The sequence below is a fragment of the Mangifera indica genome, chromosome 6, assembly GCF_011075055.1.
Source record: "Mangifera indica cultivar Alphonso chromosome 6, CATAS_Mindica_2.1, whole genome shotgun sequence".
NCBI classification, from domain to species: Eukaryota; Viridiplantae; Streptophyta; class Magnoliopsida; order Sapindales; family Anacardiaceae; genus Mangifera; species Mangifera indica.
The window spans coordinates 1,995,774-2,022,625 of NC_058142.1; the positions used below are offsets into that span (position 1 = coordinate 1,995,774).

Genomic DNA, 26,852 nt, shown 5'->3' on the forward strand with positions numbered 1-26,852 from the left:
TCGAATCTAGCCCTATGCATATGACATTTGCTATTCCTCAGTGATGCCATTTCATTTCCATCAACATTTGCAGTTATGCTTATCTGCCGAATTGTCTCTCGAGTCTCGAGCATTTATGAGAGAAAATACTCTGCACCTATATTGCTTTATTTGCTTTCAGACACAGCATGTGTTAGGTAATTTGTTTTGTTTATCACATGCACAAGACTAGTACTTGTGTAATATATGAACAAATTTGGTGACTCTTAATGCTTGATGCATCTATACATGGGAGGTTTCTGGGTAACAGAAAGAAATTCATATGTAGTCCAGTAATAAATGGATCCATACTTTTTACATCTGAGATATGGCTGGCTGCAGCTGCCAGTTAGATCTGTTCTGTCTTGAATAGTAATTAGAGATTTTCTCGAGGATCTGTAATGCTTTGGTACCCAAAATGGACCACCCACGTAGTGGGTAAATTTCCTAACCCATCATCCACGTGCATGTGCTTAAGCATGAATTGTTTTCTCTTTCTTTTATCTTTACGGCTCATTGCAGCCAAATCTGTAAGCATTAAAACCAACCATGCTGAAATTAGTACTAGCTTGTTGAGTCTCATTTGATTCAACATGAAGCACTTGAAGTTGACCATGTCTCTTCATTATTCTCATGTTTGTGTTGATGACAGTAGTATAATTTGCTGCTAAATTCTGATGACCACAAAGTATATTCTAATATAATCATAAAGAATATGCTTAAATAACAAAACAAATGACCACAATCATTGCAATTACAGGGATGGTTATCATGACCATCCCAGAAAAAATGGAGAACAAAGAATGATGTTAGATGCTGAGATGTCATTTTCTGAATGTCTATTTAATAAAATATAACGCTACAGTGTATATTCATGGAGTGGTTCATGAGTTAAAATGTGTACAATGGTGGGCCTTAAGAGGAAGAGAAATGAAAAAGGAACATTGCTTGAAGATGACTCTGGAACTTGGAAACAAACTTAAGAAATAATTCACTGCTAATGATCTCAATTCCCAGGAATGGTTTCTGGTGAGTTGTTGGGTGAGGAGTCATATAAATAATATTAAGTTAAATGGAGAAATAATGACCTTGAATATTGTTTCTAGAGGATATCAGAGACTAACAATGATCCCACTAAACTTTTGAAACAGTAATTTTTCATTATTTCTGATCACATTGCTTGGAGAACTCTTGCTCTGTCTGCTTGCATGCATTTCCAAGTTCAATCTGCAATGTCAAGTACACTATTTGGCAAGATCATGAATTCACCTTTCTTTCTTGAAGAGAGCCTTGCTTAAGAATACCCGCCTGGAAAGATGATTGATTTCAAGATTTAAGTTAGGTAGACGTAGACACCATAATAATAAAAGATAAAATTGACTGACAGAGATCTGCCCTCAGAGATTAATTAGCTATACAACACAAACCAAAAAGAAAAAACTGCTGATGGACATTCAAATTAATTCCCTCCTCCACTGGGAAAGCCTGGTTATACAGCTGCATTACATATCTGTATGTAAATAGCATCTCTTTCTCAATTGATGGACAAAACCCTTGAATTTTCAACAGCGATAAGTTAATCTGTCACAGTATCATAATTTACAAAAATCTGCTGATTAGTTCATGAGAACCTATATGTTAATAGATGTGTTGGAAATTTTGTCTAGATTGTGGGTTCGATATATGAAAACCCCTCGCTTATTTGATTCACCAGAAACCTCTGCAAGAACAGTGCCCATCCTTAAAATGGTGAAAGCGATTAGAATCTCTCAAAACAATCTCCCTGCTTGCTGTCCTGGACATAAACTTGGCCATCTCATGACAGTCTCTGCATACTCTTAGATTTTTGGAGACCCGAATGGTTTTGCCTGGTGGCAAACTCAATATTCCAAAAGCCATGGCTAATTTCTCACTATGCCCACAGAGAGCCACTTCCTTTTCCATTTCATCCGTGTTGATCAAAGCAAACTTTGTTTTAGGAAAGTAACCTTCCTCCTTCATCTTCTGTTTTAACAACTTCAACAAAGACTCTATTCTTTTAGCTTGAGGGTGTGAACTGCCACCTGCAACAAAGATATTCACTTTGCCCTTGATCTCTATCCAACTACAGCCTGGGTTCTTTTTTAAGCCTCGCTGGCTAATTTTCACTCGTAATCTTTTCATTTCTTCCCATTTTTCAGCCTCAGCATATATGTTTGCTAAAAGTACATAGTATCCTGTGTTCTCTGGCTCCAGTTCGAAAACATGCTCAGCAACTTTCTCTGCCAATTTAACATCATGGTGAATTCTGCACCCACAAAGTAATGCTCCCCAGACTGTGGCATCTGGTGGAATTGGCATCATTTCAATGAATCGATATGCTTTTGATAGGTTCCCTGTCCGGGACAGAAGATCCACCATACAGGCATAATGTTCCAACTTAGGCTCAATTTTGAATTCATATCTCATTAAATTAAAGAATCTCCATCCTTCATCAACTAATCCGGAATGACTACAAGCATACAGTATAGATATGAAGGAAACTTCATCAGGCTCAACGCCTGCATTTCTCATGTCATTGAAGGTAGCAATAGCTTCTCTACCAAACCCATGCATACCATACCCAGCGATCATAACAGTCCATGAGATGAGATCCTTGGCAGGAATACTATCAAAGAGTAAACGAGCAAGGACTAGTACCCCACTCTTAACATACATGTCAACAATGGCATTTGCAATATGCCTATCTGATGAATATCCATTTCTCAAAATGTAACCATGGATCTCTCGTCCTCTATCCAAAGCAGCCAAGCTGGCACAAGCAGGAAGAATGCATGCCATTGTTCTGCCATCAGGTTCTAATTCCTGCAGCATCGCAACAAACAGATTCAGAGCTTCGTTAGGGAAACTGTTTTTCGAGTAACCACCAATCATTGTATTCCATGAGACAATGTCCTTCACAGGTATCTCAGAAAACACTAATTCTGCATCTTCCATGCTTCCACATTTAGCATACATATCCATGAGAGCATTAGACACATACAAACTTGACTGCATATTATTTTCCTTAATGTAATTGTGCACATCCTTGCCAATCTCCAAGAAGCCCTCACAAGCACAGGCATGAAGAATGCTTGTTATAGCGAAAACATCTGGTTCAACACCTCCCCTTTCCATCTCACGGAATAATCTGATAGAGCCACCAGACACACCCTCTCGAGCATAACCTGCTATCATTGAAGTCCACGATACAACACTTTTATCTCCTATTTTCTCAAAAACTCGAACTGCACCATCTAAATCGCCACACTTTGAATACATATCCAATAAAGTATTGTTGAAGGTGATTTCCTTGTTGAAACAAGATTTTATTCCAATAGTGTGAACTGCTCTACCTATTGTAAGAGCACCACAATTAGCACAACCTGCAAGGACAGTAACCAGTGTAGCCAAATCCACTTTGAAACCCGAATACAACATTACTTTAAAAACCTCAAGTCCCCTCTCAGCAAGACCATTAGCCACATAGCCATTTATCATGGAATTCCACGATACAACATCTTTATCATTCAATTCATCAAACAACTTGCGTGCACTCTCAACTCTCCTACACTTGAAATAAAAGGCAATCAAAGAATTCACAACAGTATTATAGCATCCAAAACCCAATTTCAGCAAATACCCATGAACCAATTCACCTTCTTTTACATTTCGTTGAGCTGCGAAACACTTCAAAACAAAAGAAAATGTGTAGGAATTCACTTCAATTCCCAGTCCTATCATCTCCTTGAACAAATATATGCTTTCTTTAATATTACCAATCTTTGAATACTCATTTATCATCAGATTCCATATGAAAACCTTTTCATTGACTATGTTATTAAAAACACGTCTTCCTTCTTTCAAAGCTCCACAAGTAACATACATAAACACAAGTTTTGAACCCAAAACACCATCAACTTCAATGCCATTATCACAAATAATGGAATGAACCCTTTTACCATCTTCTAGTGACTTAAGTTCAGCACAAAGCTGCAAAATGGAACAGTAAGTTGTTGCTTCAAGTTCAGATTTTTGAGAGCTATAAAGTAATTCCATGGCTTTGTTAAGATTACCCACTTCACAAAACCTACATATTCTAATGTTGTAATCAACAGTTTTATGATCAATGGTTTTTGTGAGTGAAGTCGAGAGAGAGGTTGTGGTCAGAGAACTGTGCAAATTCGATGATTCAAAAATGTGTCTTGAAGATGGTTTTTTAAAGCAAAAGAAACCATTCTGAGAGCTTAAAAATTTTTTAAAATAGTTGTCATTGGTGGTAGAGAAACAGAACAAGTTTGGCGCGGTTTTGGACACGAAAATCAGCATTTTTTCTACACTCAAAGAACTGGCTAACCATAGCAGATAGGAAAGAAGCATAAACATACATCCCAGAATTTAGCACGTGGTTTGCACGTGCTTGAGAAGGTTTTGGACCAAGTGCAAGTATTTTTACAGTATAATAAGAAAGAAACAAGATTGAACTTTTATAATTAGCGGATTAGTCAAGGGAATCGAGACCCTTTCTGTTCCAGTTACAAGAATCTGAGATTTTGTGGGAAAATTATGGGTGCAGTTGCCTTTTATCCTCAATCTTTGTTGTCTTTCAACAAGGAGCTCAAATTCCAAAGGAAGGCCGATTGTCTCCGCAAGAGGCAGTAAGTCATCCCTAAACAATTACTTCGTTTCTCAGTTATGGAAAACTCATTTCCCAGAATTTGTTTGGATTCTTATGCTGAAAGCTTAAATCATTTTGTGGGCTCCTGATTGTTGTGTTGTGTGTATATCATACATGTGAAGTCCATTTTTTCATCAATGATCAATGTATATTCCAATTTTAAGTATCACTTCTCGTTTGCTTGTGATTTTGATGTTGAATTTTGATTGTCCCGTTGGACATATAAAATTCTCGTATAGAAGCCCCAGTTGCTGATCAATCTTTGGTTTCATGATTGTTTGCAATCTAAAGCCCCAGTGCAATATTCTGAATGAATGTTGAATTAATTTACCTCTGAGTTAAATTCTTACTTACTGTTGATGAATCTGTGAATGTGTCCCAGGATGCCAATCATAAGTTGTTTCATTCAAGTTGGTAACTTGGTATGTTTCAAGTCGATTTTGTAGTATATGTGGTAATTTTCGTTAAATTTGTTGGGATGACTTGAGCCTCATGAAACATTTTCACTCATTTGTGGTCTAATGTTTTGTTAGCTTGGTAATTGCTTTAACCTCCGTCAGGAAACCTGCATCAAAGCAGGCTAACCTAAAATCCAGGGAACTCTTAGATGATTTTGTTGTTTACAGTCCATGGTCATCAGAGATTATGTTCTTTGACCAACAAGTTTATGGATCTATTTTTTATAATTATGATCTTTTAATAATTACAAGAAATCTTAAAATCTCAGTTAGGCTTTTATTTTAATTTTTTCTACTTTATAATTGATATTAGGCTATTGTATTTTTACTGGTCGTGCACAATGTATGGGAGTTGTTACATCCAGTTCCTGTTCTATTAAAGTTTGATTAGCTTCCACTATGTGGAGTGCTGTCATCTTTTCATTGTCCATGAACTAAAATATTACCTCACTGCATCTCTACAAGAAACTTGGACTTCGTTTACTTACTGAAATGCTGTTTATTCACTTTTCGACGGTTAGTATCTGTTACATCCAATCTCATGGTTGATTTTCTGTGAAGTCTGGGTATCAGTGGGTGGTATGTCCTTGGACCTGATATTTTGGAAATCACAGACTGAGAGATCATTCTTTGATGCAGCTTGTTCAATTTGGCAGAGATTGCAGATTGTACTTCACTTTTTGCCTCCCAAAAGAGTCCTCAGAAGTTAACCATTGTAAGCATAAGATCTGATGAAAGTAGAAGAGGCCGACCACCCCAGAAAGGGTCTGATGCTGGGAGAACAAAGAAAGGGGATGGAAATCAAAGAACTCAATTATCTGATGGTAAAGCATTGAGCTCCTCTAACCAGGAAGAGATAATTGCTCTTTTCAAACAGATTCAGTCTTCAATATCGCAGGGAGATCCTGTGAGCATGAAGAAGAGAGATCGCATCCCATCTGATGGTAAGCGCACAGTTGAATCAGTTATTGACATTCTTCATCATGCACGGAAACAAGTAAAAGGTAATGCAGTTTGATCTTTGATGCTATATTTATAGTTTTGGGAGACTAGCCCAAATTTAAATATTATAGTTTTTAACTGGTAGTGTGAAATCTTCTTAATTTTCCTGATATATTTGGATTTTTATGCTAGATACCGGAGGAAGTGAAAGTAAACCATGTGGCTCTTTGCTTATGAGTTACCAACAAAATTGAATAATTCAATACTTCTTGTGAAGTTATCTTCAATTTTTTTTTTTTTCATGAAATCTTTAGAAAGAGCATGGGAGAAATTGTGGATAGGAAAATTGTATTGCCGTTTCTATAAACCATACTTACCATAGCAAGCATACTGTCACAGCACTCCAAGTACTTTCATTCTATCAATACACAAATGAGAATTAGGCTATCAGTTCTATTATTACATAATGGAAACTTCTTTGCTTTTTCACCCCTTATTATTTATTCAGATACCTATTATTGTAGACAGACGTTCAACCAATGATGGGGACGTGAAGGACCTGGAATCAGAGGATAACTTCAAGTTGGTTAGGTTACCGTCCACCTTTGTTAAGAGGTCTCCTGTGCCATATCCTTCAGCCCCAAGAGGCAAAGTTCATGAGCAAATAGTGAAGCATCAGCAAACATGGCAGAAAGTGAGCTGTTAAAGTTGCCAAGAGTAGAGGAATTGAAACTTCCTCAACTGAAAGAACTGGCCAAGGCAAGAGGATTCAAAGGCTACTCAAGGCTGAAGAAGAGTGAGCTTATTAAATTGCTGAGATCCTAAAACACCATTAAACCTTTCTGAATTATTTAGAGTCTTAGCAGGCAAAAAACAGGAGTATGAACCTCCGCCTAACAATTCTGAAAGAAAGTTATCTGACCCATGCTTGTTGCCCTTACTATGTTTATGTGGGGATTCTTTTCTTCATTTTTAATTTTTTCCTCTCCTTTGCGTAACCAAGTTTGGTGGATTAAAGTTACCCCAATTTTCATTACCGCAGATTCCAGCAAAATTATTTTCTACACTTCGGCTTCATGATACATATTAGATATACTTTACCTTGAGAATTAATTCAACATTGATACATAAAAACATTATATGAATTTCCAAACCATTGCTACCAGAAGGCTATGAAATTTTTTCAGCTGCAAACAAATAAAGCAGTCACCAGAGTATCAAGGTATGATACAAGGCAAGAAGCATTACTATAACCATATTCTAATAAATAACCAAAAGAACGCCACACAGAGTACTTTAAAATACAAGTAGTGAAATCTTCCAAGAGAAAACATAAACTGCTCATAAACATAACGTAGACAACCGGCAAAACTTAAAAAAGTAACAACTGAAAAGTCTGTAGCACAACTCCTTAAGCTCCAATGTTTTGGGCTTTGTTGAGGATGACTCCTTCGTATTTGACCTGGAACCACTTCATTGCATCCTCCTTTGTAACTCTATGCTGAATTCCAACTCGTGACTTGCATCTGCGGCGACGACCAACACGATATCCTGGGCGTTCTAGTACAACATAGAAATCCATACCATAGATACCAGTTGAAGGATCATACCTGAAAAGATATGATACAATACAAGTCAATTTTAAAATCCCCGTTCGAGATTAACACATCTGAAGCTGAGATCCCTAATATATTCATAGCTACCATGCAGGACTGTGAAAACATCTGTACCATTTCTTTGTAATGGTCTCTTTCCACAAGACAAGTTAAATTATGACATACTAATTGCCAATGCATATGCAGCATATGCCTATCTTGTCCAGTTGATCCATAACATGAGCAATGGTGATAGCTTAGTACGAAATATGACATCCTGAGAAAATACTAATTTCAACAAGAACTATAGTGCTTACAGTCTTGAATAAGAAATATATTATATATAGACACCTTTGGTTTACTAAGTCAGAATTGAACTTTATGTCAGAAAGTAATCCCTACTGAAATTTACAAGAAATCCATATTCCTTGGATGCAGGAAGCCGGTTCTAAGGTACACCTCAACCATAAAGGGTTCATAGCAATAGACACAAACTGAAATAGACAAAAGAATGGCTTCCGCAAAAGCCCAGAAGCCAAACGTATGTTATGGCTTTCATAAGTTTTTAATAGAATATATAAGTATAAGCTTCAAGTCAGCACTAACCCCTATCGGAAAACATGCACTTGACTTAACACAAACATAATTCTATGCTCACCCAATATTGAGGAAAATCATAAGTGGCATCACTTTTTTACTAAATCATCTGAACTGATAAAACCTAAAAACTTAAAAACACTATCGCATAACGAAAGTCTTTTCTCAGTAGAAAGATACCCAACACAACAAATGTTTATTTTTTTATGATTTCACATGGCCATTACTTGTAGTATGCAGAATCAATGACGAGCAAGACACAATGGAAATGAATAACGAAATAAAAAAAGGTACTTACTTGATGCCTAGATCAATGTGCTCCTGAATACCGAAACCGAAACACCCAGTTTCGCTGAAGTTGCGTCTCAAAAGCTCGTACTCCTTGACCTTCAAACCGCTTTCCAAAAGTTGCATTGCTTTGTCCCCTCTGACAGTAACGTAACAGGCAATCTTTTCGTTCCTCCTAATACCAAATGACCTGACAGTGTACCTAGCCTTGGAGAAGACAGGGGTTTGGCCACTGAGTTGTTCCAAGACCTTGGCGGCACGGGTGAGTCGATCTCCGCTTTCACCCACAGAAATGTTGAGTACAAGCTTCTGTACTTTTATTTCTCTCATTGGGTTCGCAAGCTTCTTCTCCGACGCCTGATTCAATAACATAAAAACATAAACACAGTCAATAAAATTTTCATAAAAAATAAAAAAATTTGATTGAAAAAGAATGAAATACTGAACCATTGCAGCGTTGTGGTTTAGAAGGATGACAGAGGAACGCTGGTGAATCCGAGTGAGTTAAGGAGGCGAGGGAGATGAAAAAATAAATGAGGGAGCCAGCTAGGGTTTTTGAAACCGTCGCTTAGCTAATAGACGAAAATACCCTTCACCAAGGACCAAAAATAAAAGAAGCATTAATTATTTTGACCCCAAAATTGTTGTCACATGTTGCCACTGTTAGTTTTGAAAACAATCAACTTTACCCCTATTTTTTAAGAGTGACCCCCACCTCCCCTAAAGTTTGAGGAAATATTAGCCATCATATTTCATGAATTCAGTATATATAGGTAAGGTCTAAGTATTTATTTATTTTTTTAAATAAAGAAAAATATAATTAATAATATGAATTCAATATATTATATAATTATAGTAAGATTGGATTAAAATTAAGTTTTTGTTTCTCAATCTTATTAAAATTTTCTTCTGATTATATTAATTATTTGTTTTATTTATTTTTGATTATTTTTTTATTAAATTTTTAATTTGAGATTTCTTAGAAATCTTTCATTGGTTATTTTAGAACAACAATAAATTCCAAAGATAATGGATAATAAGGATAAACATTCTATTTCATCAATAAAAATTGATCTATACTTGTTTTGTTGTTTAGAGGAATGGATCCAAATATTGGGGCAATGTTGTCAGATTCTAAAACCAAAAGTTGTTAACAATAAGTTTGGTGCAAAATTGGGTCAAATCAAAGATTTTCGGTTGCCAAGACTTGAACCCAGAAAACGGAAAACGTGCTAGCGAGCTCTGGCTTTCGAGCCTCCACTTGCTCCTCCAGTTCGATTATTATTCTTGATTAGGCTTATAAAAACTACTTACTATCAAAATAAAAGCCAATCGATTATCTACTCAAAGACATAATGATAGTAGGGTAGAGATATCCCTGCCTCCGAATTGGACATGAAGGTCTCCCCTTATCCAGCTCTCTGCAGGGAAATCTCCCTCACTGCTTCCCTTAATATCCTCCCTTTACCACATTAAAGGGGTTTACAGGAGATCCCGGAGCCGAATATACTGACCACCTATACTACAACGGAAGTTGCAAATGTAGAGTCGATAAATTTATTTAAAACATTTGATTCTTCTATTGGTAACAGGACTCTTATGAAAATATTATTGAATTGATCTTATTTACAACACATCTTGCTCGAAAATTAAAGTAAGAAAAAATAAAACTGATTGTATGAAAATAAATAGTCACTTTCTGTGAAGTATGAACAAATAACCAATTTTTGCCTGTGTTTACAATGAGGACTCCTGAATAAGAATTGCAGATATTCCATGTGTGACAAGTACCAGCATGCAGCAAAGAATAAAGAGAACTAAAAACTGTTTTCCAGCAGTATATTTTTTGTAAAGCCTTTTGTGGTTGTCAAGGTGGGCAACCATTTGAATTCTGAAGCCGGGAATCAACAGTCCTGATTATGACTCACACCATTTTAGAACATATTTACACGAAAAAACCATGGCAGCACGAAAGCTATCACTAGGCATGCCATTAGGAGGTTACAAAATGGCTGTCCCTGCAAACATCCGCTCCTTTCTGATGAGCTATTACTGCTGCCAATGAATCTATGCTCGCTCCATTCCTCGATAACTCTTAAATCCCCAATGCCGGTGATATTTTTTGCAGTCTGGCCACAAATTTCACACAACCTGTGTATGACAAGAAACAGGTCTACATGAATTCAGTATTTCTTGACAGAAACTGTGGTTCAATGCAATGCAAACTTGAGAGGTATCAACTGTTGATTTGAGACTGAATCATAAATCCAAATACATAACATTAACAACTAAATCAGCTGAACCCAGGAATGTGTGCTTATAGGTTTCAGACATGAAAAAGGTAAATAAAAAATTGACATAACTATGAAAACATAACAAGTAAATATCAAATTCTCTCTAACTTAATTAGGGAGAGACAGGCTGGGAGGAACACATAAACAGAGAGTAATTTAATATGAAAACAAAACTAAGGGCTCTCCACCAGAAAGGAATGAAGTAATGGATATCCATATCAAATTTGTTAAATATTCAGAGCTCAGATACGCATGGGCATGAGACAATTTATTGAAATTACTAACAGTGAAGCATATTTTCACTATGTAACATGATTAATATACATGAATGGTGATATGGGTAGGATACAGACACAGTACAAATGCACAAACACATGTGAATGACAGAGATGTCACAAACCCTACACGCCAACACAAAATATACATTTAGTTACTATGAACCATAAAACATGAGAGTCTACTCAAAAGGTATTCAATTTGAGTTTCACATAAAACTAATCTAATTAAATTAACTTCTAATTAGCGATTGCTTTTGTTATTGGCTTCTAGGAAGAATATTAGTTGAGTTTTGCATAAAATTTAGAGTTCACTGAGACTCTATAATTTACATTCAGTGTGCTCAAACTTTATAAATAATATGATTCCTAGAAGCAAATATTTATAGCAATCACTAATCAAAAGTTACATGACCTATAGTCAAAATCAAAAAGTGCAAATACTAGTGATTTGCAACTGCAGCCATATGCCAGAGCATTCAATATATATTGCACTTAGCAAGAGCTTAAGCTTTAAAAAAGAAAGAGACAACATTCCATACAATTTGTTCTTCTTTGCAGTACTTGGAAATTCTTTATTAATTTAAGCTCACAAACTTAGAGTTATGTCTGCTTAAGTTGGTATATCGAGAGATGAAGAATTTCAAACAACATTAACAAGCCAACTAGTTAAATGGTGCATCTTAATCTAACATCAAATCAAAAGCACACTATTTCCTAAAACAGTCATGTAAAATCTTTAAAAAAGGTCATATTCACAGAGACAGGAAATGCTTACCTGTTTCCTTTTTGCTTAAACCATGCTTCAGCACAATGGCTATGTGCAGTGCCAAGCTCATCTTTACACCCACAACCAAGATGAATTAAACCCATAGTGGAACTATCAGCAGTAGCAGTAGCATCTGCGGTTTCCAATAATTGCTCAGAGCCTAAGTGACAAATTCTACAAACCCTTTCCTCATTACCACTCTCCTTAGTTCCCTTCTCATCTCCGCTGCCACTTTTAATATCAATCACACAGGATTGCTTCTCCACTCTAGAATTATTTCTCTTCAACATTTCCACCAATGCTTTACTTGATATCCATTCATTACCCCTTGATTCTAACTCATTATTGACTCTGCTAACACCTGCTGTCTGATCCAAATTTACCACAACAGCAGTCTCCTGCACTTGATCAATTTGACTGGCTACTCTTTGCCGATTGTGTGCTTCTACAATTGCATTACTTGACCCCAATTCATCAACTTTGAATACAAACCCCTCCTTTTCTCCACTACAACTCGTACTTTCTTCTGAACTCACCGCATGTGTCCGAACCCCATGAACCAAATTGCTTGAATTATTGGCAGTTACTCTCCTATCATCAGCCTCATGATTTACAACCCTCTCTTGCCCTTCTCCTAAAGCTTCACTTAACTCGACCTCACCAATATCTCTTCTAACACTTGAAGTTTCAACTGAATTTTTCACGGTAACAGTGTCTTGCACAACCCCATGAACCAAATTACTTAAATTCTCACTTGTTACTCTACTAACTTGACTCAAATTCTCAACAATTCCATCACTCTCATGATTTTCTTGATCCATTAATCCCCCGAAAAAAAAAAAAATCTCCCACTCAAGAATTTTCAGAAACGTCCATATATATAAATATATGCAGCCAACAACATCATCTATCTTGATTGCAAAACGGATGCTGTTATCATTACATCCCTAAAAGCAACAAAAATTCATAGAAAAAAGGAGTAATAATGAGGATTTACAGATAAATAACTCCAACAAAAACCAAATCTTAAGTTACCAAAAATAAGAAAAAGCAGAAACCATATCGTTACCTACTCCATTTGTTCACTTCAACTCAATCCCACGCAAAAGACAAGCTCCTCCAATCATCCATCAGAAAAAGCGTTTACTTCAAAAAGTCGGACCCCAGAACACAAAAATAAAAAAAGGTTTCTTTTTTTCTTTTAAAAGAGAAAAAACAAAAGCAGATAGATATCAGGTTTTCATAGGATTAACTAGGTTAAGTACCAGGTAAAAACTGAAACTATATACACGAAGGTTAGGTGAGGTCCGTGAGGAAAGCGAAGAGATGGAGTGGGAATAAATCAAATTATAAAAAAACTGAATTAAGTACCCACAATTAAATTGTGGATTAAGTTTGGAATTGGAATTTGATAAACACAAAGTAGGAAGAGATTAATGCTTATCTTGTACTGTTATGTATATGGATTCTCCGTCTGCCATCATCTGCATGGAATAATAATTGTACAAGTAACGTTTTGTCTAAGTAAAGACGTGAAGTGGGGCAGGGCAACCGCCAACCGGTGGCTGGGCAACCGGTGGAGGTGAAATTGGAATTGACTACTCATTTTAAGCAAGTTTGATTTGTTGCTTCTGTCTTGGTTGTAAGAATTTACCATATAAATATTCAATAAAAATAAAATAATGTTAAATATTATTGCTTGCTGGCTTATTTTTTAAATATTTTTGTACGTCACGTATCCTAAAAAATGTATGATCTTTTTTTTATAGGCCGAGCCGAAAGACTTATTCCCAATTAAGGCACTGCAAAATCTTAAACTTTGACTTTTAAATTTTTAAAAGCTCTAACAAATATTTATAAATAAATTTTTATTAAAAATCTCAATTAAGATCGAAGGTAAAACTATTATTTAATAAAAATTTTAAATTTTATTATATTTTTCTCTTTAGATTTAAAAAACGCATAGTTTCTCTTCAAACTAAAGTTTGAAAAATGGCAAATACCTTTTCTAAATTTTGTTCCTCTCCTTTTCGACATCAATTGGTAATCTCTGATTGTCGGTCATCCTTCCTCTCATCTTATCTTTCATTTTGGTCTCTCTCTCTTACCTCTCTGATCATATTTACTCAAGACAAAGATGCATCAAAGAATGTCAATCTGCGTTGAAGAGAAGAGGAATAAACCCTGAAGGGTATTTGTTACTTTTTAAACTTTAAGTCGAGAAAAAATTATGAGATTTTTAAACCTACGTAAAAAAATATAATAAAACTTTAATTTTTTATTGAATAACAATTTTATCTTTAACTGATATTTTTAATATAAATTTAGTTTAGATTTTAAAAAATTGGAAGGTAAGAGTTTGGGATTTCATCATACCTTGGGTGGGAATAAGTCTTTCGGCCTTTTTTATAAACTTGTGCTTGTCATGACATTAGTTTGCTCCTTTGTTACCGTAACTATTAAAATAGGGTTTGTTTTATTTCCCTTGAAAGAGTGATTGTTTTTAATCCGAAAGCAACACTATGTATATAAAAAATATATATATATATAATTACATATATAAATGATATATTATCGTTATTTAATGCTATTTTATTCTTAATTTAAAAATGTAGACACAGTTTTAATATTCATCTAATAATATTATGTACATTTAATTTTACATATTCAATTGAGTGTTAGATGATATATTATCATATAATTAACTATTATTTTATTATTAATAAAAAATTATCCAATTAAAAACTCAAAACTAAATACATAAATTTATTGTTTTCCATCGAATTTATCCTAATTATACTTTTTTTAATCTCTCAATTTAACAAATCAGTTTTCTGTTGTATTATTTTAAGTAATAAGGAATAATTGTTGAAAAAAGGGAAAAAATTAATTTTCAAAATTAAATAATAGTTTATCCCAAACTCATATTAAATATTTTCAATTTATATTAATTTTAAGGTAATAATTATATAAAAAAGCAAAAAAAAATTATTAATAAGTTAGTAAGATAAAATTCTACCATATTACATTTCAAATCGAGCAATTTAGCTAAACTCATACATAAAATGATAAGATCGACCATATTGTATTTACCAAAATTACACTCTAATAAAAAAAAATTTGTGTTGGGATAGTATAAATTAATCTAAATCATATTATTTTAAGTGCGATTTTAACTAAATCATAATGGAACGATATGATTCAAATCAGATTCAATCGGATCACATGCATTTATATTATTATAATGTCTCAATAAAATATTGATTAAGAATATAATTTTTTAAAATAAATTTTTACCCATGTGAAAAAATGATTTTGATAGTATAATAATATTTTATAAACAAACTAGTGATTAATTTGAAAAGAATAAGAAAATGAAAATATTATTATAACAAAACTTTAGTAGAAAATAATTTTTTTACTCTTGATTTTTTAATATTATTTTGAATATACCCACTTTGGGAATGACCTAAATATTCTATTTTAATTTGCACTTTCATTATCAATGAGGTGGGCTAAAATATTTTTAATAATCACATCATTGGCATGAAATGTTACATCAATTTTTATGATTTAATTATTTTATTTTTAGGTCAAATGAATATTTTCTACACAATTTTTTATTCATTAATTATTAAAAATTTAAATATTCATTCACATGTTAAATTTTATTATTATTATAAAAAATAAAATCATTATTAAAAATTTTATTTAAACTTCTATTTTAGTATTACCTCAAAATTTTAAAATATTTATTTTTGTCCTCTAATCCCATATTTTTCAAGTTTAAAAATTAATTTTCCCTAAGTCTACTGTTTTAAATCCTCATCTTTTTTTCAATTGATTTCCCCTCTAGATTTTCAAAAAATTTCAATTTGCACCCTAGTCTTTCTTTCTCTTTCTCTCAGGCGACAATTTGCCATCATCAACCATTAGTCTCTCCCTCCTCCTTTGTTGATTGTTCTCCCTTTCCACTCTAACTGTTTTCGTCAATCAACAAAGACTCATCTGATAAGTCTTCACCTTTGTCGTCTCCAATGAAGAAAATCGATGTGGAAAGGGAGAGTTGTCCAAAGAGAAAGGGACAATCGAAAATGGCAAATGATCACCTCAGATCAGACATGAAAACTAAGGGAAAGAGAAAAGATGAAATTAACACTTTTAGAAAGTTAGAAAAGAGGACAATTGTAATGGAGAAAAAAGAGAGTTTATGAATTTAAATAAAATTATTTAATAATAATCTTATTTTTAACAATAATAATAAATTTTAATGAATAAATAAATTTTTAATAATAAAAGATTAAAAAATTAGATTCACACCCAACCTTGGGTTGGACATAGTCATTTGGCTTTATTTTTATTTATATTTCCAATACATCCATTTTACCTCCTTCATAAATAAGGTTATATTCGAATCAAACTCGTTTAAATTCGAACTCAATTTGAACAAACTCGAAACAAATCTACCCTATATAAACTCATTCAAGCTTGAGCTCAAACTACTTACCCAATTTGTTAATTAAAATTTTTAGTACAAAATAACATCGTCTCAACTAATATATATTAAAATAATATTATTTTATTTTTATTACTTTGTAAATATATTAAAATAATATTATATTCCTTTCCCAATGGAGATTCTCGTATCACCGCAATTGACTTACATTTGACTTATTGTTCCGTAGATAAGGTTGATGGAGATAAAATTTGCCCGGTATCACTCAGAAATTGACTGTAATCTAAAGATAATCACTCCACGCTATCATAGAAGGAACCTTTAAATTAAGGAAACCATGCGTGTACATTTTCAAATCTATGATTAATTACAAAAATAATATATTATTAAATATTATTTTATTTTTAATTTAAAATTATCTAATCACATAACATAATAACACGTCACTATAAATATATACTTAAAAAACATATAATCATAGTTCATGGCCAAAAGACTAAATACCACCCAAGGTTTAAAAATTTTAATATGTTAAAATTTTTATTTAGATATAAAAATAAAATTATTATTTTCACAATAATACACTAGACCTTAGGTGGGGATAAGTCTTTCGGCCTAGTTTTATTGTTATCCTTTAATATGGAACCCACCACCATGCGCAAGACATCATAAAACCGCCTGCCCAACTTTCAACCAGTGCAGAAGTGTTTAGTGGGCATACTTGTCCAGCCCTGTATGTTCAATCTGACATAACAAAATGATTGAAGTTTCTATTCACCGTGACAGGGATGTGAAAGCTATGGCCATCAGACAGGCATCATGCAATTAATAGCAATAATTAGGCACTCAATAGTGCCAAAACATAAGGCGCCATGTGCAGACTGCCAACCAATGCCAGAATCCAGATATGTGTGTGATTTGTGGTGAAATGGATTCTAATCAATCAACATGTTCTTTGCAGGAATATCCTGGTCAGGTTTTGTATGAAAAGAGTCTACCTTGATGGAGATGCAGATTTTAAATCCATTTTTAGTAGGATGCAAAACTCATTTACAGTTAGATTTGGGAATTATTTTTTTTACCGGGGTCCAGAAAGTTCGATCGCTTCAATGATGAATGATGATTCGTCGTGGACATCACTATAATTTCCGTAGGAGCTGAAATCTCTTGCCACGCAAAGATTTGTTCCACCTTGTTGTGATTCTTCCATTGCTGCTTGCCCAACAAGAATTTCCAGGACCTTCAAGACTTCTGACATCTTTGGACGGAGGTGGGGATGTGACTGTGTACACTGAAGAGCTAACTCTACAGCTTTTTCCAGTTCCAATAAATCAAAACATCCCTTCAGATCCCTGTCTACTAGCACTTCTAGCCTCCTCTCCTCATTTAATGTTCTAACCTGCATAATTTGCGTGATAAAAGATTGATAAGCAAAGCAGATCTTGAGTTAGCTTCATTGACAGTTTATACATCAACAAACATTGTGGGCAGTTTAGATTCTTTAGAATATTAACAGAATGGAATATATAGATAGGGCCACATTAGACTTACACAGTTTTTTTAAAAGTTGATCTTCCTATAATACTGAGTGGAATCATATAAAAACGAGGATAGAATTACACATTAATATCCATATTAAGGAAGAAGCCAAACAGGTATCCCAAGTTCAGAAGAAAAATACATGCCAAAAGCACAAAAACAACATTCAACATGATAGAGATCAGGCCATCAAGTCAAAAACGCTTTTTTCCATGCTACAGACAAGATTTATTGTCCGAAAACTCTCTTATTGAATAGTATTTGAGTTATATAGTGGCAAACTGCATAGTTGATGGCAAAAAAAGTTTAGAGATTAATTGGAAACTAGATCCACTTAACAAAATTCATTTATTACCGGCATCCACATATTCATTAGCTCTGCCAAAAACACCACTAACAGCTTTCTCAAAGGATGGACTGAAGGCGAACAATTTATGTGGTATAAAAGGAGAATAGGTACTTACCCATTCAAGAATCATTCCCTTCTGTACCTGCCCATTGCCAGCATCTAATGCCTTTGGCCCCGTAATAAGTTCCAAAAGTAGTATACCAAAACCAAAGACATCAGTTTTTTCAGAAGATTGTCCAGTTGAAAGATATTCTGGAGCAATATGCCCTACAGTTCCTCGTACTGCAGTAGTAACATGTGACTCTCTCTGATCTAACAGTTTAGCAAGACCAAAATCCCCAACCACAGCTTCAAAACTTTCATCGAGCAAAATATTTGCAGCTTTGACATCCCTGTGAATTATTTTTGGATTACATTGTTCATGCAAGTACAAAAGTCCCCGGGCAGTCCCAAGGGCAATGCGCATCCGTCTGTTCCAATCCAGAATTGGCTTTGCCTGACCAGTTTCTGCTCAAGAACATTAAGCCAGTTGGGGAAAAAAAAAAAAGAAACAAAAAAGAGCACACAGTTTTAGCTCTACGATAACTAAGAAACAGAAATGAAATGTTTTTTTAAAAGGCCGGTGGGATTAATCAATCCAAACTGTGCATATAAATTTGTTTGAAAACAGTTGTTATCCCTAATTCTGACATTCAGGCATGTAATATGATTAAGTGGAATTGATTGGCAAAAGGAAAGGATAAAAAAAGGGTGGGGGGGTGGTGTGGAAAGACTATAATAGTAAATGTGCTTTTCTGCAGAAAAATGTAAATGAGAATCTATAAGCAACTCTCATCATATTCATAGGGAAATTTCTGACTAAAGAAAAACATATTAATTATCTGTACTTCTGAGAAATACAATTTTCTTAATTAATCACTGATGCTATTCGCAATCAGGACTAGCTAAGAGATTCTTTAGTATGTTAAAAAATTAGCCGAAACCCAACATACTTCACAGGAGTAAGCACATCAAAACAATGAAACTAACCTCTTAAGCGGTCTGCAACACTCCCATTTGGCATATAAGGATAAACAAGTAACCTTTCCTCGGGCGTCAGACAGAAGCCATATAAGCGTAACAAATTCCGATGCAATGCTAACCCAATCATCTCAACTTCTGTCTGAAACTGCATTTCTCCAGTGAAATTTGGATCTTTTAGCCTTTTAACTGCCACAACTGTCCTATTTGGAAGACATCCTTTATATACTATTCCATATCCTCCTTGCCCCAGAATGTTTTTGGCACTAAAATTTCCAGTAGCAATTTGTAATTCACGAAATGTGAATCTATTTAAATGACTGATATCAAATTCATAATCTTGCTGCACTGCAAATTTAAGATTAAAATTTCTCACACCAGCTATCATCTTCACCAATGCAATTGGTAAAAGAGCACAGAGTTCAGAAATTACCATAGGATGTAAAAAGAAGACGAGATCTGTACCAATGCACGCAACAAACAAGCAACATCACAGAAATAACAAATGTGCAGCTTACGCCTACAGCAACAGAAAGCACCCACCGATGATGCCCACTGGTTTTTGGAGTTACAACTGTCGCTGCAGTTACAATCATCATCAATACCCATTCATTATATTGAAGTTCAATGTATCTAAACAGTGCGACAGATTTTATATACATTACCATTTAATGGTTTAGAACCACCCATGCAAATTTGCTCAGATGAGGAAGTACAAAGAAAGCTATTCCCTGTAAAACTAGATCAAAACACACAGACGTTTAGGTGTTGGACGAATTTATACATAATATAGATAACTTTAAAGCCTATCAAAATGCCAAAAACGTATCATGAAATATGCAAATGGTCGATTAGCAAACTTAATTTTCCCTTAAGTAACCATAAAAACTGAACATACCATTTTGCAAGTTGCATGTGGATTTTTATTTATTAGTGAAGAAGACACAAACAAGAAACCAAGGAAATTATAGCCTTTGATCAAGCATAAGCCTTTAAATAAATGCCAATTGTTCACCATATGTTCTATAACATCACAGACCTTCTAACCCCATGAATTTTCATCAAGCCAACAATGAAGGATAACAATTCAGCAAAGAACAATAATTTTTCAATCAAAGTCTCTCTCTACTAAATATCTCACCTGTAGTCTTTCGCTAGTATTTTGGGTGTTGGTCCACTGAGATTATTGAAAGATAAATCCCTACACAGGATTTAAAGTTTGAATCATAATCATCACTTTACACAATCTAATAGAGCAAACACAATTGATATGAAAAAAAGCACATACAAGAACGAAAGACTTGTGAGATTGGCAACAAGTGGAGGAATTGGACCCGATAAGTTGTTCTTATTAAGCCTCCTGAAAAACTAGTCATAAAAAAGGCTTAGAATATGAAAAGCTAGACCAACCCAACTCTAATATTAAAATTCATAGACATATCAATAAGCATAAAAATGTACAGCCATACTCACAAGTAATTTAAACAAGTAAGAAACCCCAATGAACTTGGAATTTCTCCAACTAGTTGATTAGCAGAAAGGTCAAGTGTTTGAAGTAGAGAAAGCATCCCTATCTCAGCTGGGATAGTACCAGTCAACTGATTATTATGCAACAACCTAAAACAAAAAGTGATTAAAAACACTAATTGGTACACATTTGTTATTAAATAAGTAAAAGTAGACAAATTGTATCAAATTAAATTCATTCAAGCCAAACATTAATGCAAAGAGTGTAAAACTGACAATGTTCTCAGCTTAGTTAAATCGCCAATAGTGGGAGAAAGAGTTCCAGATAAACCCATACTGGTCATTTCACTACCAAAAAGCAAAGCAACACAGAAAAGTAAGTAAAAATAAAATAAAATAAAAATACTTTATTACAATAAAGTAAAAGTAGAAATAATTGGAAATTGGAAACTTACAGGGAAATGACGAAACCTTCAGCAGAGCAACCAACCATGTTCCAAGTGCATGGATCCACCGAATTTATATCCCAACCGTCCATTACATGTAACTCGTCTCTCATTTTAGTCTTAACAGCCATCAAAGCAGTTACTGATAAGCACAACACAACACAACAGAAAACCAAATGAATAAAAAAAATTTAACAGAAGTCAACAACTACAAAAACGTTAATATTAAAACAAAAACTAAAAACAAAGAGAAATGGCAGCAGAGTGACCTTCATAGTTCACGCCCTTGGGAGAAAGAAGACTGTCAGTGCCAGAAACTTTGGTGTGCCCACAAAAGAAAACGATGAAAAGTAACAGAAGAGCCAACTCCATTGACTTGAAACTTGACAAAAAGCTGCTACAGAACAACCCACTCAGGCACAAAGGTCACTTTTTTCCGCTTACCAGTGAAACGCAAACGAGCCGATTCCTGAGTCGCGCAATCCACTGACTCGCTTTTATGTCAGAGTTCCTTCTGGATTTTCGACTTTCTTCTGCTTTCGTTGGCTTGCCCCGATGAGATAAATAAATTAAAAAATATTAAGATATCGAAAGACAAGGAGAGTAGCTGTGATGTGAAAGCGGGAAAAAAAATTCTCGAGATTCGGAAACAACAGAGATTGTCGCGTTGTCCGACATGTGATTTCGTTTCGAGGATTGTTTTGCACCGTTGATTGGACTTACTTTGACCATTCACCACTAATTCACGGCTCGGATCTTATATAGCTCCATGATTTATAATTTACAATGAAATTATTGAATTTAGTTATAGGGTTACTAGGTGGTGGTGGTGGCAGGCACGACTAAACATGTTTCTGATATTTGGAGTTTCATGCACAAAGTGGATTATTATTTAAAAATGAAAACGACATCGTTTTCAACTCATAGAAAGAGCATTTTAGCATGTTCCTCCTCCTGTCCTGTGTTTAGGCTTCTAAGTCTTTTTGCCACTTTGGAGCCAGTCCAAGATTAGTTGAATAAATGAGTTGCCGTCATTCAAAAAGGTTGAAAAAGGAAGAGCACAATGATAACCATATACAATGCTTTATGGGGTAATTTCTTTTGACTCATCATGCGCGATTATGACATTTACCAATATTTTACAGCATAATGAGTGAAAAATTGGTAAAGCCATCATTGTAGGAAAGAAACAGTGTAACTTAGAATATAAAACGTAGCGTACTAGCAAGGATAAAGCATATTGCAATAACATGACTTTGCATAAACAGCAGGTGACATAAAATCAATTGTCCGCAATTGGGAAGTCAGTAATCACAAACCACAACAGAAACCAGAAGAACAAACTTGACAACAAACATCATGGCCCAACCCCATTTCTTCAGGCCATTATATATATTAGGGGCTCTTTTTTCTCCTAGCTACAAGTACAATTCTCTTCAGTTTTTCCTCTGCTAGCAGCTGCTTTCTGATCAGTCCGCCTTATCACCTTAGCCTATCTTTAACTATCAAACATGTACATAAACAAATGGGCACTTTGACAGCAGAAAAGGGGTGGAAGAAGGGATGGGGTAGAGGCAAGGGTGTTTGGGGTGAAAGTAAAAAAGAAAGCAGAGCCGTCCAGCTGCTGTCCTAGACTGCCTCGTAGAGCAAGAAAGGATGCTGGTCAAGCCTCAATGCGTGGTGGTAGTTAAACACATGGATAGAATTCCCTTAGTGTCACACATCAACAAAAGTAGACATTGCTTCCACATTGCTAAAATCTATGTCCCAGCTGGGTGCAAGAAATTTAGGCCTAATTGCCGTTTCACATGATCTGGTATCAGCTTATTAACAAGTTCTGGTGACGCCCCTGATAACTGTACAAGAGTAAAATAGTTTATAAGCATCTCCATCAGGACTTCTTGACAGAAAATTGTTCATAATGAAACCAAGAAATATCTTTTGCGCCTTGAGCATCATTTTACTAACAGAGAGTTCATGCTAAAAACCAATAAACATATATACTTTAGAAATTTAGAAACATACTTCTTGCTTAAAGTTGAATAGAGGAGGTAAAGGGCGACCATTCGGTAGACGTGCATTGGGTTCACGCAGTTCATCAAAGAAAGGATGTACACATGCTTCTAACTGCAATGACAAAAGCATATTTAATCAGAATAGAAACTAAGGAGGAAAAAGCTTACTTAAAGAGAAAAATCTCTCTTTTTGCAAACAACAACTTTTGGAATCAAGTACTAAAAAATTTGAGCTCCTCAAGCCAAACTTTATTAACTTATCCCATGCACATATCCATACAGAGAAAGTGTGATTAAACTCACCGCTGTGCATCTAAGACTTGGTGAATATTGCAACAGCCGAGATGCAAGATCAATGGCTTCTGGAGGCATCCTTTTGTGGAAAACCTAAAATACAAGAAATATATATGTTAGATAACTATTTCTAGGCATATATAGAAACAAAAAAAATGCAAATCTATGGCATTTGATTGATCGACTTGATATCAAAACGATCATAAATGCAAACCTTGTGCCATGGATGAGCTTTAATCTGTGGAAACCTAAAATCGGTATAATTAGGATTCATACAGCGAATTTCTTCACGAGTGGGTGTACCGAGAACCTGTAGGACAAAATGTAGGGTGTTGGCTTATGTTTACAAAATTGCATCATTTCAAGTACCAACAAGCAAAATGTACCTTGATAATCTCTACAAGCTGATCCACAGCATTTTCTCCAGGAAACAGTGGCTACAAAAAGCTCCAGAGTTATTAAAAATCAGCCAAACACAGCTTCAGTGGAAAATTAAGCAGTAATAACTTCTCAGAGAACAAAATTTGTAAATGGTATCAAAATTGCCAACCTGCCCCAAAAGAAGTTCTGCAAGGACACAACCAGCTGACCAGATGTCAATTGAGGTTGTATATTCTGTGGCACCGAATATGAGTTCTGGAGCTCGATAGAAACGTGAACATATATATGAAATGTTAGCTTCACCATTTACCTGATCACAAGTAGTTTAAAGGTAAATGCATGTAACATTATACTGAAAACTAGCATAAAATTAACAGGATTGGTCAATACAACACTACGTTCCAGAATTAGACTTGCATTTGTACAAGCAAAATATTTCATCTCCACCTCAAAGGTTGCACATTTCTGGAAACCACTTACATCTAATTATTAGCAGTTGCTGACAAGTTAGAACTTCTATAGAACATTAGATTTTCTTTCAATTGAAAGAGAGAGAAATCAAATAACATGAAATCATAGAATACATTAAAAGGCACCAGAAGATACTACCACGACCCTCTTCTTAATGTGGAAAGAAGAAAAGAAACTGATTATTCATACAGCTCTAAGGACATGTGACTTGAGAATCATAAAAAATGAAAATAAGACGACCGCGAAATCTACAACTAAATTCATATGCAAATGGAAAAAAAGAGAAGGAAGGTTTGCAATCAGCCAAATTAATACAGGTGAAAACTTCTTTGACTTCAAAAAATGACTTTGCCAAGAAAGTTCCTGTCCAATAAAAAGAAAAAAATAAATGCCAATGTTCCCCACCATTCGCCAAATCAGTTTCATTGACAGTGCATACAACAGCATGATGCCTTCTCACTGCATCATAGCCAGAGATTGCATTAAGGTTTCTGAGATAGTGAAACTAGGGCATAAGAAGAGTGATGCAATCCAAGTTCAGCAGAAATAAGCATACTGCAAAATCATTCTATCAACAGTTATCATTGCTCAAGATGATAACATCATCAAGTATTTGATAGCAAATACCTTGAAACAAATTTTGAACTAAGCATGTCATGCACATGAAATCAATCAAGTATCACATCAGTTACAATCTAATTAAGTTGTTGAAAGGAGGTGCCAACATACCAGTTGTTTTGCACTTCCAAAATCGCAAATCTTAACCTGGTGTGTAAGAGGATCAACCTGTAGACATAAAAATGACTTAAGAAAAAAGGCAAAATAATAGTGATAATAATAACTAACTTCCTTTCACAACTTCATAATAGAAGAAGCATACCAAAAGGTTTTGAGGCTTTAAATCCCTGTGGCAAACTCCAGGAACAGTGTGAATATATGCCAGCCCTCTGAAAATCTGAAAGATACCTCAAAATTGTCAAAAAGTATGTGTATTTGGCAACAAATTGACCTCATCAGAGAGGCCCTACATACCTGGTACATGTAAAGTTTAACATAGATGAGAGGCATTCTCTGATTGGCATTGCTGTAATGCTTTAAAACCCTATACATGCTCTCAGGTACATATTCCATAACCAGGTTAAGGAAAAGTTCGTTTCTACTGGTAGTTGAAAAGAAGCAATGCTTCAAAGAAATCACATTTGGATGATCCATAACTCGCATTAATTGTAGTTCACGGTTCTTGTATCTTCTGTCCTGCAAAACCTTCTTTATCGCAACAGTCTCTCCAGTTTCCAAGCATTTTGCCTAAGAATAATCAAATTCTGTTAGAACAAGGCACGAGACCCATAAAAAATTCGGAATTTCTCATATACAAAGCGCTCCTGACCTGGAAAACAATCCCGAATGACCCAGTTCCCACAACACGTTCTGCCATGTAGCTGATGGTCTGAAGAAGCAGCAAACCATAAACATAAACTTCGATTTCAGTTGAAAAAGAAAATAGTAATATTCAGTTGGATGGTCGGTTACCAAGCCAAATCAGGATAACAATATATGATTTTCAACCCCATCGGTAACTGAAAAAAATTTAAGCACACCAAAAAAAATCCCATAAGAGGTAAAAACTTAACCTGTTTAGGCTCTCCATTTTTTCCTCCAATGGTGGTAGATATGATATGACCGGTGACTGGATCATTAGAATCCACAACAGGAGCAGACATTTCCTGCAAACCATGTTCATCTACATCATAATTCTGCTGGATGATAAAATCTACTAAATAAAATAAACAAATAGCATAAACATGTATGTATGATCTAATAAGTAAGGTTAAAAAGAAAATCACTCTATATGCAAATAAAACTTCAAGCCATCTCAAATCACAGATCAGGAAACATAATTAATCACCATAATTAAGCTCCAAAAAAGGTTTTAAAAAAATCAACCGTAACTACACAAACACCAACAGATCTAAAATCCAGACAAGTTCAACACAAGAAACATGAAAGCAATCTTTTTACAAGCCCCAGAGCTGGATCGCCCCCTTAAAAACCATACATATCAAGCCAAAAAAGCCTAACTCAAAAAAATCCACTCATTTCAGCTCCAAAAAGACAAAAAAGAAGAACCACGGAAAACTTAAAACAAATTCAGAGCAAAGAAATAAATAAACAAATTCAGGTTTGTCAAATGCGGAAAGTGAATGAAAATATGAAGAAGAAATGAGATACCTTGTCGTCAGCCATGGAAAGAAAATGAGATTAAGATAAGAAATAGAAAGAGGTAGCGAGACAGAGAGAGAAGGGTTGAATTCAACGGAGGACGATGAAGGAGGAAAAGAGGCTGGTGATCATGGCGATGGACAGAGAAAGGTTGAAGTGACTGAGAGGAAGAAGAAGATGAAGATGGAGATGGAGATTGAGATGGAGATGGAGGACCCAGGGACAGACCACAAGACCATGTGATTCCAGCTCTTTTATTTCT

At 34.7% G+C, this 26,852-nt stretch overlaps 6 protein-coding genes across 8 annotated transcripts; 1 reads left to right on the plus strand and 5 right to left on the minus strand.

Moving 5' to 3' along the window:
• Positions 1-1,451: 1,451 nt before the first annotated feature.
• Positions 1,452-4,457, minus strand: LOC123219026 (pentatricopeptide repeat-containing protein DOT4, chloroplastic). Its single transcript, XM_044640682.1, has one exon. The coding sequence runs from the start codon at positions 4,420-4,422 to the stop codon at positions 1,726-1,728; it is 2,697 nt and encodes an 898-aa protein (XP_044496617.1). The 5' UTR covers positions 4,423-4,457; the 3' UTR covers positions 1,452-1,725.
• A 47-nt stretch (positions 4,458-4,504) lies between these two features.
• On the plus strand, positions 4,505-7,116 carry LOC123219027. 2 transcript variants are annotated; one of them, XM_044640684.1, is made up of 3 exons: positions 4,505-4,694; positions 5,812-6,176; positions 6,643-6,801. In XM_044640684.1, the coding sequence occupies exons 1-3, from the start codon at positions 4,603-4,605 to the stop codon at positions 6,666-6,668; spliced, it is 483 nt and encodes a 160-aa protein (XP_044496619.1). In that variant the 5' UTR covers positions 4,505-4,602; the 3' UTR covers positions 6,669-6,801. The 2 variants fall into 2 exon arrangements, with proteins under 2 accessions (XP_044496619.1, XP_044496618.1); XM_044640683.1 differs by having other exon boundaries at positions 4,510-4,694; positions 6,639-7,116.
• A 169-nt stretch (positions 7,117-7,285) lies between these two features.
• LOC123219028 (60S ribosomal protein L11-like) lies at positions 7,286-9,201 on the minus strand. Its single transcript, XM_044640685.1, has 3 exons — positions 9,042-9,201; positions 8,605-8,951; positions 7,286-7,724 (listed from the first exon to the last, which is right to left on the minus strand). Exons 1-3 carry the CDS (start codon positions 9,042-9,044, stop codon positions 7,526-7,528), a joined length of 549 nt encoding a protein of 182 aa, XP_044496620.1. The 5' UTR covers positions 9,045-9,201; the 3' UTR covers positions 7,286-7,525.
• Positions 9,202-10,250: 1,049 nt separating this feature from the next.
• LOC123219483 lies at positions 10,251-13,537 on the minus strand. 2 transcript variants are annotated; one of them, XM_044641468.1, is made up of 3 exons: positions 13,006-13,537; positions 11,942-12,879; positions 10,251-10,745 (listed from the first exon to the last, which is right to left on the minus strand). In XM_044641468.1, exons 2-3 carry the CDS (start codon positions 12,751-12,753, stop codon positions 10,529-10,531), a joined length of 1,029 nt encoding a protein of 342 aa, XP_044497403.1. In that variant the 5' UTR covers positions 12,754-12,879; positions 13,006-13,537; the 3' UTR covers positions 10,251-10,528. The 2 variants fall into 2 exon arrangements, with proteins under 2 accessions (XP_044497403.1, XP_044497402.1); XM_044641467.1 differs by having other exon boundaries at positions 13,002-13,537.
• A 3,601-nt stretch (positions 13,538-17,138) lies between these two features.
• Positions 17,139-21,771, minus strand: LOC123219274 (probable LRR receptor-like serine/threonine-protein kinase At5g45780). The gene is made up of 11 exons (XM_044641122.1): positions 21,479-21,771; positions 21,219-21,351; positions 21,040-21,111; positions 20,770-20,913; positions 20,585-20,656; positions 20,438-20,497; positions 19,962-20,035; positions 19,730-19,876; positions 19,306-19,644; positions 18,392-18,783; positions 17,139-17,787 (listed from the first exon to the last, which is right to left on the minus strand). Exons 1-11 carry the CDS (start codon positions 21,579-21,581, stop codon positions 17,467-17,469), a joined length of 1,857 nt encoding a protein of 618 aa, XP_044497057.1. The 5' UTR covers positions 21,582-21,771; the 3' UTR covers positions 17,139-17,466.
• A 676-nt stretch (positions 21,772-22,447) lies between these two features.
• Positions 22,448-26,852, minus strand: LOC123219281 (shaggy-related protein kinase eta). Its single transcript, XM_044641133.1, has 12 exons — positions 26,600-26,852; positions 26,002-26,094; positions 25,758-25,817; positions 25,403-25,675; positions 25,251-25,325; positions 25,100-25,156; positions 24,069-24,209; positions 23,905-23,955; positions 23,733-23,828; positions 23,528-23,611; positions 23,235-23,336; positions 22,448-23,065 (listed from the first exon to the last, which is right to left on the minus strand). Exons 1-12 carry the CDS (start codon positions 26,612-26,614, stop codon positions 22,970-22,972), a joined length of 1,143 nt encoding a protein of 380 aa, XP_044497068.1. The 5' UTR covers positions 26,615-26,852; the 3' UTR covers positions 22,448-22,969.

Coding starts and splice junctions, on each gene's coding strand:
- LOC123219026 (XM_044640682.1), bottom strand. CDS start 4,422: ATGTTTATGCTTCTTTCCTATCTGCTATGGTTAGCCAGTTCTTTGAGT.
- LOC123219027 (XM_044640683.1), top strand. CDS start 4,603: ATGGGTGCAGTTGCCTTTTATCCTCAATCTTTGTTGTCTTTCAACAAG. Junction 4,695..5,811: donor GATTGTCTCCGCAAGAGGCA/GTAAGTCATCCC, acceptor TCTTTGATGCAG/CTTGTTCAATTTGGCAGAGA. Junction 6,177..6,638: donor TGCACGGAAACAAGTAAAAG/GTAATGCAGTTT, acceptor CTATTATTGTAG/ACAGACGTTCAACCAATGAT.
- LOC123219028 (XM_044640685.1), bottom strand. Junction 7,725..8,604: donor CACATTGATCTAGGCATCAA/GTAAGTACCTTT, acceptor ATATCTTTTCAG/GTATGATCCTTCAACTGGTA.
- LOC123219483 (XM_044641468.1), bottom strand. CDS start 12,753: ATGGATCAAGAAAATCATGAGAGTGATGGAATTGTTGAGAATTTGAGT. Junction 10,746..11,941: donor TTTAAGCAAAAAGGAAACAG/GTAAGCATTTCC, acceptor TGTCATACACAG/GTTGTGTGAAATTTGTGGCC.
- LOC123219274 (XM_044641122.1), bottom strand. CDS start 21,581: ATGGAGTTGGCTCTTCTGTTACTTTTCATCGTTTTCTTTTGTGGGCAC. Junction 20,914..21,039: donor TTAACTAAGCTGAGAACATT/GTCAGTTTTACA, acceptor TTTTTGTTTTAG/GTTGTTGCATAATAATCAGT. Junction 20,498..20,584: donor CTCACAAGTCTTTCGTTCTT/GTATGTGCTTTT, acceptor AATCCTGTGTAG/GGATTTATCTTTCAATAATC.
- LOC123219281 (XM_044641133.1), bottom strand. Junction 25,676..25,757: donor CATTCGGGATTGTTTTCCAG/GTCAGGAGCGCT, acceptor GATTATTCTTAG/GCAAAATGCTTGGAAACTGG. Junction 25,326..25,402: donor TTAAACTTTACATGTACCAG/GTATGTAGGGCC, acceptor GGTATCTTTCAG/ATTTTCAGAGGGCTGGCATA.